Genomic DNA, 13,289 nt, shown 5'->3' on the forward strand with positions numbered 1-13,289 from the left:
GGGCAGGGGTCTGGTCATCCACACAGACTACCTTGATCCAGCATGAAGCTAGACTATTTTAAAGGAAGTAGCAAAGAACCAGGAGCAGGACCACGATTTCCCAGATCTGAAAACCAGTTGTGAATGAATTTCTAAACCTCAGATTCCACCCTGGAGACGAGGGTGCGTAGCTTTTCTGCCCAGTTTCCCCTGGACACCTCAAAATAGCAGCTAGCTGTGGCTCAGAGGAAGGAAGGGAAGAGCACACAAATATCCACTCCTGTAGGACGGACAAAGCTCCTCTACTTTTCGCGGGACTATAGCTGATGTGTGGGGACAGGGCAAACAGTGGCTTAATACCTGCTGAAACCAGGACAGAATTACTCATACCCGCCTTTCACTTTACCCCGTAACCCTCATTCCAACCACACGCTCTCCCTGCTCTCCCCGCTTCCCACGGGCCATCACTGCCCAAGCTACTCTATTGCCTGTCATCCTGTACCCTCCCCCACCCCCAACTCCCCTTCCTCAAGGTCCTCAAAGTGCCTGCTCCTCCACGCTCTTCATCCTCCACAGCGTGTATGTCGCCACGCTCAAGCACACCTCCCAAACATTTCCTCATTAGGGAGGAGGCAGGCAAAATACAGCACCCCCGAAAGAACAAGTCTTACTCAACCCTCCCCTTCAGGACCCCCAACACCTCAAGGCTCCCCAGTCATTCTCCGATTGCCCCTCCCCCCTTCCCCATTTCTTTCTACAGGGTCTGTCCCCAGCACATCTAGCCCCCCGCCCCGCCCCCCAGTGCGCAGCCTCCGTCGGGCGCAGCCCTAGCACAGGTGCAGCTTCTGGTGCTGCGCGAGGTGCGTCTTGTAGCGGAAGCCCTTGCCACAGCCGGCGCACTTGTGCGGCTTGTTGCCCGTGTGGATACGGCGGTGGCGGATCAGGTGCGAGCTCTGGATGAAGCTCTTGCCGCACTCGATGCACGTGTAGGGCTTCTCGCCCGTGTGCGTGCGCTGGTGCTGCGTGAGCGTGGAGAAGTCGCTGAAACGCTTCTCGCACTGGCCACAACGGAAGGGCTTCTCGCCCGTGTGCACGCGCAGGTGGTTCACCAGGTGCGAGTTGCGCCCGAAGCCCTTGCCGCATTCGCGACACACGTACGGCCGCTCACCCGAGTGCGTGCGCTTGTGCGTGAAGAGGTGAGAGCTGACGCTGAAGGTTTCCCCGCACTCGGAGCACATGTAGGGCTTCTCGCCCGTATGCACGCGCTGGTGCTTCACCAGGTCCGAGCGCCAGCTGAAGCGCTTGCCGCACTCGCCGCAGCCGTGCGGCTTCTCGCCCGTGTGGATGCGCTGGTGGTTGGCCAGGTGCGAACGGCGCACGAAGCCCTTGCCGCACTCCCCGCAGGCGAAGGGCCGCAGCGCCGCCGGCCCCGCTCCGCTGGCCGCCGCGTGCGCCCGCCGGTGGCTCAGCAGGTGAGAGCTGAGGCTGAAGGCCTCGCCGCACTCGGGGCACGGGTAGGGCTTCTCGCCCGTGTGCAGGCGCCGGTGCTTGAGCAGGTCGGCGCGCCAGCTGAAGCTCTTGCCGCAGTCGGCGCACAGGTTGGGCCGCTCGCCCGTGTGCAACCGCAGGTGGTTGGTCAGGTAGGTGTTGCGGCTGAAGCCCTTGCCGCACTCCCCGCAGCGGAAGGGCTTCTCGCGCGGGGGCTGGGCCAGCGCGGGCCCCGCCCCGAAGCCCCCCGCCACGCCCACGCCCATCATCCCCACCACCCCGCCGCACTCGCCAGCGAAGCCGAAGGGCTCCAGGCTGGCGGCCGCGGCGGCCTCCGCCAGGCGGTGAATGCGCTGGTGCTGCAGGAAGGCGGCGCCCGGGCTGAAGCTCTCCCCGCAGTCGGGGCAGATGGTGGGCGCGTCCATGATGCTGGCCATCAGGCTGTCGAGCTCCCCGAGGTCTATGGCCATGGGGTGGTGGAGCCGGCGGAATCGGCGGTGGGCGGGCTTGTCACCCCGGTGTCGACTCCCCAGGGAGAGGTGCCGCCTCCAGGGAAGCACGGCAGGAGGCGGCTGCTCCTCTTCGCCCTCTTCCTGGGGGCTCCGGGAAATGCCGACGGACTCAGACAGCCCTGCGAACATCGCCATCTCAGCTACTCCAGCTTGGTCATCGTCTTCCTCACGGAGAGCAACCCCTTCTTCCTCGCTCAGCAGCCCCTCTGCAACAGAAAAGGCGGCAGTGGGGGTGACTATACTGGGCGCTCAACAGGTAAACCCAGAGGAAGCCCGTCTCAATAAGAGGGTGGGCCACGGGGTAATCCCCTCCCCCGGGGACTCTCAAACTCTCTCTCCAAGGTCCCTGTCTCCTCCACCCCCACTTCCAGCCTCCTTCCCACCTGGTGACTCCTGGGGAAGGCCTAAAGGAGAGCGAGCTCACCTGCTCCCTTGGCTTTCCAGTTCTTCAGGCAGCTGTCTCCGGGCCCAGGCCCCACCCACTGGACCTGAGGCTCTGTTCCCCAGGGCCACCTGAAGGCCTGACAGTCAGCTTGAGAAGGTCAAGTCTGGGCCAAGTGGGACTCTCTGGGATCTCGGAAGACATCTGCCCACTCCAAGAGCCACCAATGCCTTTCAAGGCCCTAGCCTCAAAAGACAAGGCCACCCCAGCCAACCACAAGAAAAGACCACCCGGCCTAACTAGGCTCCGAACTGAGTTTTTAAATATGATTGGTCAGTCTGCAACCGCTTAAGGTGGGAACAACAAACCAAACACACCCCAACCTAAGGGCTTTACTATGTAAGGAGGGTGGGGGGTTGGGAAAAAGGGGAGGTGAGTGCAGGGCCTGGAGCTGGTGAGTCCAACTTAGAGGCTGATCCAGAACACACATCTGTCTGCCTCTGGCTGCTTATCCCCAAGCAGAGGACACCCAAGAAAGTGACTGGGATGTGAAAGACCATGTGCTCTGTGCACCGTAAGGGAGGGCAGTAGCGGGGGTCTGGGAGGTGTCCTGGGGAAGGAATGTAACCTCACGGCCCTGATCATAAGGTGTTTCAGCTCATTTCTGTCCCCAAGGCATGCACAGAGCAGGATAAAGCAACAAAAGCCCAAAGATGGAACCGAGGAAGCGGATGGAGGCCCAGCGTTTACTCTTTCCAGATCACGAATAGCAAGGGATTTAGGAGAGGCCTTGGGCACTTTGGGTATTAGCCACATGAACCTGGGCAGGTCCCTTACCACTGTGTTTATTTATTTGCAAGCGGGGATGATGACTGTAACTGTAGACCTCTAGATCTGTGCTAAGCAACTCAGATATCTAACTCTCCAACAAGGCCAGGACGTAGGTCCCAATGCTACCTGTGTTCCCTCTTGTGCTGTTACAAGGGTTACTTTATTTTGTATGCTGTAAAGTGCACGCCTGTGAGTTACCCTCTTCACCCATGTTTACCAGTACAGCCCACCTCAGACCAGATTGATGAACAGGCGTAAGATGGTACAGAATCTGCTTAATGGTGTCCTCTAGAGAGCTGCCTCCTAAGAATGCTGCCCCTGGTTATCTCTGGAGGAGCTAGAAATAAACGTGAATGCGGCAACTTCCACCGAAACTGCCATTTTCTCCTCACCTGTGCAGATGTTAGACACTAGTTCCCTCTCCTCTGAGTCCCCTCTTAGAGCTTCGTCCTGTGGGTTGGAGCCCATCTCCTGCTCCAGGTGGCATTCTCTCTTGTCTGCATCATGTGGGTTAGAGCCCATTCCTCTGTCTTCTGGGTCCCCTTCCCTGTCTTCAGAGTTCTCAAAATCAGAGCCCATCCCCTTGTCTTCCGAGTCCTGGGCTTCACACACGCCCCGTTTATCTTCTCGTTCCATCCAGGAAGACCAGGACAAGGGAGGTGACCACGGATCCCTGCTCCAGACAAAACACACAGATAAAGTCACGTGAGTCTGGCCTCATCCCCCTACCAGGTCTGGCTTTGATTTCCATGAAAATCAATGGCACAGTCCAATAAAATGTACAGAGTTCCAAGCCCCAGACGGCAGATCTCTGCTCCATCTCACGCTTTAAGGTAAACAGAACTGAGCGAAAAGGAGGCTGGTCTGGCTGGGTAGCAGAGGAACAGTGTCAACTCATGAGGCCACGTGTCAACTCTCACTGGACTACAATTCCATCTGCTTCCATATATGAAGTGGATTCTTCTATTAACATGGCTCTATAGCTTTAACAGTGGGGTAACAGTGGTATTCCCATTTTACAGATGAGAAAACTTAAAAAGAAGACCCCACTAGCCTAAGGCTAACTTGTAAGCAGTAAAGTGGGAATTAAACCAATTGTGCTGCTTCAAAGTTCCATGAGTTCCTTACTCTAGTTAAAGCTTGCCCTCTTCTACACAGATACAATTTTTATTTGTATACAATATTTTATTTACTGAGGTCAATTATACCTCAGTAAAGCTGGGGGGGGGGAGGGGCAGCTTGCCCTCCTCAAACCCACAGCAATTTTGTGAGGATTTTAGCTAATTATGAGGGGGCCTCTAAGGAACCAGAGGAAAAGTACATTGGAGACACAAGACTAACAAAAACATCGGTATTTTAACTTCTTATCTAAGACTGTGTCACCAACAGCAGCAGCATCCTGGCTCCAGTGAGGATCCGCTGCTTTCCTGTGAGCAGTCAGCCAAGTAGTTCAAGCTTTAGTAGGTCTGTTGGAGGGGGTGGTGGTGGAAGAGATGCAGGGACCCTCCGTATCAGAAGCCATCTCTACAGCCTGATGAAATATTTTGCCTTATTATATACTTTAATTGTAGTGAGCCCTTAACAGGAACATCCCCTGGCACAACTGGTTAACCCCTCTACAGAACAGGCCAACGTGTGAGTTGTAGGGAGACGATGACATCAGATCCCTAAACCCTTTTGTAGATGGCAGGTTTACGTTTCAAAAGTATAGGGCGCCCTGCCAAGACTGCCCAGCTGAGCCAAAAATAATTGACGTCTGCCGTCTATCACTCTCACAGCTCAGCTCAAGGCAGCAAAACACTTTACAGGTCAAGGATCTTGGACCGACGTTGAAGTGTCCAGCTCTCTCTCTGCCTTGGCAGTCCCCAAACAGGACTAGCAAGAATATGGCTGAGCATGCGGCTTTTCCTACCTGCCTCTGTTGACAGGGCTTCCCAGAGGCAGCCCTGGCTCTGTGACTCTTCAGCGTGGAAAGCAGGAATTACGGGCAGCAGCCTTTCCGGTGGAGTCAGCCTTACTCTGCAGCCCAGGGCAAGTCAGTTAACTTCTCATTGTTTCAGTGTCCTCATCAGGGCAAGCGGGATAATGCTACATAACCTTTCACACACGGAGGGTGTCAGAAGGAAACATTAAAAAGCACTTTGGAAAATACTGTGGTAGGGACTCGATACTCTGACTAGTCCAAATGTGGAATTCACACAGTATTCCTCTTTCTAAGTCCTGATGCCATTCCAGCACACCTCAAAGACACACCAGCCCCTCCGTAATTCTGGCAGACCCAGAGCCCTAAATAGCACATTACATCCTTTCTCAGAGCTGATGATATGCTCCCTAGATTAGAGGGAACCATCAAGCCTGCCTCTTAAACATCACAGGAAAATGGCTGGACTGAGGATGGAACACAGCTGGTCCCTTTAGAATGTATAACTGTTTAAAATGCCAGGTCCCAAACACTCAGGATTAGGCTGTAGGAGAAAATCCCTTTAAAGCCATAAACCTTTTAAGAGGTCTATCCCGCAAGGGACTATTGACCCCAAGTCACTTCTACCCATCACCCTCTTGCCTCCTGGAGCTCAGACTCTACAGACAAGTACAGCCCTTGAGTCAGCATAGATATATACACCCCGAAGGTGGGCGGTAGGAGGTTTTCAAACATGTGACCTGTTGGTTTGCTAGTGGCTGAAAGCAGTGGAGAGTTGGGAGGGGGACTTAAAGGGGACCTAATCAATGGTTTCTGCCAATCTGAGACCAGCAAGAAGAATTTTATCAATAAAGTAAGGGAAATCACATAAGTGTGTCACGAGAAATTCATAAAACTAAAATGGCAGGGTATGGTACCCAGAGTGGTGCAGAAGTAACTGCAGCCCTCCACCATGAAGGGTAGGATTTAACAGTCTACCCTGGGAAGCAGGAAAGCTTAAGGTTTTACCCCAAACCCTTTTAAGGACAGAGCGCCTTCTCAGAGATCACCTCAGACACAGCAAAAATGGAACAAGCGGACTTTCTGATTTGTGATTTCTTGGGAACCAAGAGATAGTTCATACCAGAGATATTAAATAAATAAACTTTTTTTTTTTTTTTAGATTTAAGTGGGGAGAGCAGGGAGAGGCAGAATCTGAGTAAGTTCCCCATTTAGAGCTGTCTTATGAAGTTCACAATGCTGCCCCACTCAGGATTAAGGAGGCTCTGAGCTCCCAAAGGGAGCACGTCCAGATCCTTATTCACACCAGGGGAGGGAGGATTAGGTATGTTCTGGAAGCTCCTGTTGCCTAGAGAGATACACTCATGGTACAACATCTACTCAAATCTGTTTTAAAATGCATTATGTTAGTGCAAAACTGGAAATCTGCATGCCCCACAATATGGATTCAGCTCCATTCACACCATCACACCATAGGATTCTAGGCAGCTATCAAGTAACGGAGAAGGCTACTTAGAGGTATGGAAAGGTAGTCACAATATATTATTAGATGAAAACTAGCTGGTTTAAAAATCATCTCATTTGTTTATTAGTATATGCACACCAGTATATAGTTACACATGTCTACACAGGTTCCGAGAGGAAAACCAGAAGATTATTTATCAAAATGTTAAATATCTCTTGGTCACTTCTAGGGGCTTTGCATCATTTAATCTTAACAACAACCCAATAAAGCAGGGTATGATTTTCAACTTCAGAGACGAGGAACCAGGCACTTAAGTTAAGCGATTAGCTCGAGGTCATACAAATCATAAGTGGCACAGCAGGGACAAAGCCCCTGCGGTCCAGCTCCAGTACCCACGAGAAGCTGGTGTGTTGTCTGGGATAACTTTTCCTTTTTGTGAACGTCAGTATTTTCTACAATAAAGATGTATTATTAGCAGCAAAATATGCCAACTTTGTTTTCAATGTGATAAAATACATTATAGGAAAACCTACAATTATTCAAAAGCAGCAAAAAGGAAGACAAGGACAGGAGTTCTGCTTAGCTCAATCAAGAAGACTTAATTCTCAGAAATGTTATCTACACACCAGTATAATCGAACTGTCAGTCACTAGCTATCTAGGCACATTTTGTTCCATTCATTCTCAAAATAAGAACTAGCAACATGTTTTCTGAGGCAAGGCCAGGGTTGGCTAATGAGGAAGTGGCAGGACGCTGTGACAGCTTTGCGGCTAAACTGACCTGGGTTCAAATCCTGTTCTTTGTCAGCTACTTCACCTTGTGCAAGTGAATCAACCTTGTTGAACCTCAGATTCTGCATCCATAAAAACAAGCATGCTGCCACCTACCATATAAGGTTAGTGGAAAAGCAGCTGGCACGCTGTAGAGACACAGTAAATGGTAGTTATAATATGAAACTTACGGCAATGACTTGATTAAAGAACACACACACACACACACACACACTTCGCAAATTGGGGGTCGCCTTTTCATAGCTATATTCACCGAGAATGGTGTTTGGCAAGTACGAACAAAAAACTTCCTCTGGCTTGGCCATTAAGGGCTCTATTAATGAATAGCCCACCACGTGGAGACAAGAACCAGGGAGGGGCTGGATGCTTAGGTGAGCTGGGGAGAGGGAAAACAGTTCAGTTCCATGTTGGTTTGGAGATGCTGATAACCCATCCTGCACACAGGAAGTATTCGTCTAAAGTATGCGTGGTCCAACAAATCCTGACTTAAACCATCTATAAGGGAGCTCTTCTCCCCCCTAGTAAGAAGGGGTACAAGTTTAAAGGGGGGAAAACCAAACAGAGGTAATAGTGGGAGTAGTCAGGCAAATAAGATCCATTCTGCATCTGGTTCTAATCACTGAACTAGCAGTAATGAGGAGAGCCCTGGTTTTGGCCACCAAAGACACTGTGCTGTGTGACTTACAGTAAGTACTTGCCCCTCTGGGCTTCTGTTCAATGAGGAGGTTGGGTATGAATGTGCCCGAGTCCTCTTCTCCTGGTCATGCCACAAGCAGGAGCATGAATCCAGGGAGGCACCACTGTCTGTTTCGTTAGACACATTCAACTCCAGCTCGTTTACCTGACTCCCACAGCAAGCTGTTAACTTCCCAAACACCCAAGACCGCCACCACCAAACCCTTCTCTAGGGCGCAGACCACATCAGGGTAGGATCAGCCAACTTTGCCGAGACTGCTCAAATTCTAGTTTTTAGAACCTTTAATATTTTCATGTTCTTACCCCCTTCCCCCCCCCAACTCAGAAAAGAGTAATGTTTCTAACTCTATAAAGTCACTAGGCTCAAGCGCCTTCTAGACAAGCTCAACCCCCTGCGAAAGACGAATCCGATCAGTCTGACGATATTGCTACACAGTGGAAGTAAATGTGATAACGTATGTTGGAAGGAAGGATCAGGGAGGGAGGGAATGAGGTGGGGGAAGGGGAAGTGGAGCCAGCCACGGAGCCAGAATCAGAACTTCACCCGCCTGAGCTTCTTGGCACCTTCTCCCAACAGCGCCCTCTGGACCGATAGAAACGCAAAACCCATTCCTTTCCAACAGCAAAAGCGCCACCACTTTAAGGATTCAACGTCGCTTCTTGCCAAGACGTTGATGCCCACAAGAACACACCTCTCCCCCACCTTCCTGGTAGATGAGCCACTGGCCGTCCTTCTCTGGGGTATCGTGCGCAGGACCTCCCGTGTCACGCCTCCTGCTGGCGGGAATGGGAGTGGTGGAGTGCGGCGCTCACAGCCCCCTGCTGCCTGTCGTCTCCCGTTGGGATGCCCAGTGCAGCTGACCCTGCACTGGAGCGGATCCCTCTCATTTGACTCCAGTAATTCCGTCGGGTGAGCACCGAGGGTCATCCACCCTGTTTTCCACGTGAAGAAAACTGAGGCTTAGCCAGTTGAGCTCCAGGTGACACAGCTCCTAGGTACTGTCAGGTCTCTCCCCAGCGTCTCTTGGCTCCTTGCCATGGCATTCCCACTCCCCGGGAAGGGGACAGCTGGCCAGGGCGTACCCCCGGAGAGGAGCGGGCCCATCTGCAGCCCCTGGGCAGGCGGGATGGCCAGGGTGGGGGAGCCACCGCCTGAGAACAGACCTCTCCCCGCCCCCTCCCAGGCGGGACAGGCAGTCATGTGCCACAGCCACTGCCAGGTGGCCGGGAGCCAGGCCGGCGGGGCTGTCATGTCAGGGGAAGGAAGCGGCCAGGCGGCCGGCCAGGAGCGGCTCCCACTCGGCCTCCTCCAGGCTGCAGCTCCTTTCCGGTCCCCTCTGCTCTGGCGGTCCCTTCCCTACCTCGGCGCGGCTCAGATCCCGCCTCCCCCGAAGCCCTCAGTGCTTCCTCCCTTCACTTCCCACGCCCCCTGCGCACCACTCTCTCCCCAGGGATGGTTTCCATCACAGAGTCCGGCAGGGGCGCCCGGCTGCGTAGAATGCTAGAAAAACAATTTAAGTCTGCGGCTCTAAAGGCTGAACTCATGACCGTAACTGGGGTCTCACCGGGGATTCCGGGGGGTTCATCATTTGTCAATCTTCAGGCACCAACTGGGTAAACAGTCAACCAGCCTCTCAGGGTATACAGCCATCGGAGTCCTACCTCCTCATGGGTGAGCCTGTGGTCAGAAAGAATGAAAAGGGCGAAGAACTCCACCTCACCATACTGGGAGGGGATGCCTCCACTGAACGGGGTGAATGTGTCTGCACCCCAAGGGCCAGCTGACTTCCCAGTCACACACCCAGACTGTCCAACCCCAAATGCCAACCTCCCAAGTGGCAGACTGCTGCATAAGCTGCACGGTAATTTCAGACACAGCTAAAAGATGACTGCAGCTAAGTACTGACCACTCTCCAGACAGGAGAAGCTAAAATAATATGGTTTCCTCCTTGTGGTGACTGCTTTTCTACCTGGAGAGGGAAGCCCTATTGGAAAAAAGAGACAGTCTCAAAACCAAGGCAACAGAGAAATCCATTTACAGCCCCACTGGCCAGAGCTAGCCTGAGATTCTTTCCAATCTTTATGGTCAAGAATAGCACATATGTCCTTGGGGTCAGGCATTTCCTGTCTAATGGTTGGGCCAGGACCCCTCAGTTTGGCTGTAGGGCCTCAGCTTGTCACAGCTGCCAAGCCTCTGCCACCACCTAACAACTCCCACACAAAATAAGAATTATTGCAATGCAGAGACAGATTCTAAGCTGCTTCAAAGTTAGACCATCTGCCCTCAGATGAGAAGGCACAGAAGCTAAAGGTTTTCATGCAGGCATTTACTCGTCCCAGATTTTACATTTAACTAAAATAGAATATTCTACCTGATGCACAGGGAATACTTCTGTTCAAGATTTTTTTCTCTGCTCTGCTTGGCATCATCTACCAGCACTACTTATGTATAGCCTCAGCGTCTTTTTTTTGTTTTTGCGGTACGCGGACCTCTCACTGCTGTGACCTCTCCCGTTGCGGAGCACAGGCTCCGGACGCGCAGGCTCAGCGGCCATGGCTCACGGGCCCAGCCGCTCCGCGTCATGTGGGATCTCCCCGGACCGGGGCACGAACCCGTGTCCCCTTGCATCGGCAGGCGGACTCTCAACCACTGCGCCACCAGGGAAGCCCCTCAGCGATTTTTTTTATCTAGCACCTGGGCAGTCCTCAGAAAAACTGTCTTCAGATAACTCCTCAGTAGTTGGCTCAAATGTTCAATGTTTGTATTTCGTGGAATCATATACTTGGGAATTCTTTTGCTGAAACTCCTTCCACAGACAGGAAATTGAGGCTCAGAGAGGGAAAGTGACCAGATCAGAGACTGAAACGCAGTTTGCTAGAAAAATTATGGCCAGAATCTCAATTTTCTGATGGCTTCTCCAGTGATCTTTCCATCTCTTTAATATAAAACATCACTTCAAAAACAGACAGCCAAATAAATTGGGGCATATACTTGTCTTTTTTTCCCCACTCTATTTGTCAGGGTTCTCTGGAGAAAGAGAACCAATAGGATGTGTATACAGAAAGAGAATTATTATGAAGAATTGGCTCATGTGGTTATGGAGGCTGGCAAGCTCAAAAATCCACAGGGTGGGCCAGCAGAATGGAGACCCAGGAGAACTGGTGCTGCAGTTCCAGTCTGCAGGCTCTTTGCTGGAGAACTCCTCCTTGCTCAGGGGAATCAGTCTTTTCGTTCTATTCCGGGCTTCACCTGACTGGATGAGACTCACCCACATTATGGAGGTCAATCTGCTTTCCTCAAAGTTTACCAATTTAACTGTTAATGTCATCCAAACACTCTGTCACAGAAACACCCAGAATAATGTTTGACCAAATATCTGTGTACCTACCGTCCCAGCCAAGTTGATGCATAAAATTAACCATCACCGTAGCTAAAAAATACAGTCTGCAATAATCCCATCCTATGTCGAAATTTACTCATGAAAACATCTTATTTTTCATAAAAAACATTACTATATACAGAGAATGTAATGGGGTCTCTGGGTGTATGCGCTGTAAAAGACAGCAGGGAAGAATCAAAATTAATCTTAATTAAAGATCTACAGACATGTGTGTGTACAGGCATACACACCCCACAGCAGAAAGAGCAATTTAATAATCTATTTCACTGAAGGACAAAAGAGAAAACAGACTTAGAATGCAAAGGGAGTCTATGGGGGATATGGGAGTTGTTAACAAACAGCTTTGTTCTGGGAGAGTTGATGTTGGAATCCCTCCTTAAGTTTACCAGATGGGGTCAGGTGACCTCAGGAAGTCTTTTCCAACCCAGATGATTCTGTGATCATATTTCCACTGGAACGAACAGCCCTCAAGACAATGTTCATCACAGTGAATAGGGAGAGAGGAATGTTGGGACCAAAGGGTTTGAGGCAATTTCCCACTGCAAATTCAACAGGAAAAATGGCTCTTCCAATTCTCTGCCTAAAATAAGTGTTTGGCATCTTTGATAAAGAATGGCTGGCATGTTCCAGCCCAGTTCATCTCAGCAGTGGGTAAGTGACACCTCTGCATATAATCCTCCAAGGTGTCTTCCAACAAAGAGAAAGAATAAAAATGGAGAGACATCACCTGATGCTTCATTGTTCCTGCCTGATTAAATTTTAAACTCCATAGCTAGACTTTTTTCAGCGTAAAGTGAAACATTTACATACACTCAAGTACACATTTTTAAAAATTATATACTTGTTACTCTTATTTCCTTAAAAATAACAGTATCAGCAAAACCAAGATCACAGGAAAATGTGTGACACAATCCAGTTTCTTCAGAAATGATAACAAAAATCGGACTTCCGTGGCGGCACAGTGGTTAAGAATCTGCCTGCCAATGCAGGGGACACGGGTTCAAGCCCTGGTCCGGGAAGATTCCACATGCCAAGGAGCAACTAAGCCCATGCGCCACAACTACTGAGCCTGTGCTCTAGAGCCCGTGAGCCACAACTACTGAGCCCGTGTGCCACAACTACTGAAGCCCCTATGCCTAGAGCCCGTGCTCCACAACAAGAGAAGCCACTGCAGTGAGAAGCCCACGCACTGCAACAAAGAGTAGTCCCTGCTCACTGCAACTAGAGAAAGTCCGTGTGCAGCAATGAAGATCCAATGCAGCCAAAAATTAATTATTTTTAAATGATAAAAAAAGTGGCAAGAAAAAAAGGAGAGAAACGTACAAATCAAAACACTTGAGATGTATCAACCAACCTCAGTGATAGACCTTATTTGAATCCCAATTGAAATAAACTACAACAACAAATTATAAGACAATTGTGGACTTGTGAATGAGGATTAGATATTTGATATTGAGGAATTACTCTCGTGTTTTTAAGAAATACACAGGAAAATATTTACAGGTGAAATGCTATGTCTGAAATTTGCTCCATTTGAAATGATATGTCTGGAATTCCAGGACAGAGGGGAGTAGCAGGGATGCAGATGAAACAAGATGGCCATACACTGATCACTGTTGAAGCTGGGTGGTGGTATATGTGATTTTACTTTTCTATTTGCTACGAAGCTTACTAATAAAGTTTAAAAATAGAAAACATAACAAATCTTTTTTTTTTCTGAAATTTAAGGTTGATTATATTCATTTACATTCTGAGTAGACCATAATAAAATGTCAGTGACTTCCACAAAAGGATTAGTCTGCTTTTTACAAAGTATGCCAAGT

General features: G+C 50.3%; 1 protein-coding gene across 1 annotated transcript; it reads right to left on the bottom strand.

The window, feature by feature from the left end:
• Positions 1–790: 790 nt before the first annotated feature.
• ZNF697 (zinc finger protein 697) lies at positions 791–9,492 on the bottom strand. Its single transcript, XM_032619780.1, has 3 exons — positions 5,105–9,492; positions 3,585–3,865; positions 791–2,185 (listed from the first exon to the last, which is right to left on the bottom strand). The coding sequence occupies exons 2-3, from the start codon at positions 3,826–3,828 to the stop codon at positions 807–809; spliced, it is 1,623 nt and encodes a 540-aa protein (XP_032475671.1). The 5' UTR covers positions 3,829–3,865; positions 5,105–9,492; the 3' UTR covers positions 791–806.
• Between the last annotated feature and the right edge of the window lie 3,797 nt (positions 9,493–13,289).

This window comes from Phocoena sinus, chromosome 1, assembly GCF_008692025.1.
Source record: "Phocoena sinus isolate mPhoSin1 chromosome 1, mPhoSin1.pri, whole genome shotgun sequence".
NCBI classification, from domain to species: Eukaryota; Metazoa; Chordata; class Mammalia; order Artiodactyla; family Phocoenidae; genus Phocoena; species Phocoena sinus.

Coding starts and splice junctions, on each gene's coding strand:
- ZNF697 (XM_032619780.1), bottom strand. CDS start 3,828: ATGGAACGAGAAGATAAACGGGGCGTGTGTGAAGCCCAGGACTCGGAA. Junction 2,186..3,584: donor AGTGTCTAACATCTGCACAG/GTGAGGAGAAAA, acceptor TTTCTGTTGCAG/AGGGGCTGCTGAGCGAGGAA.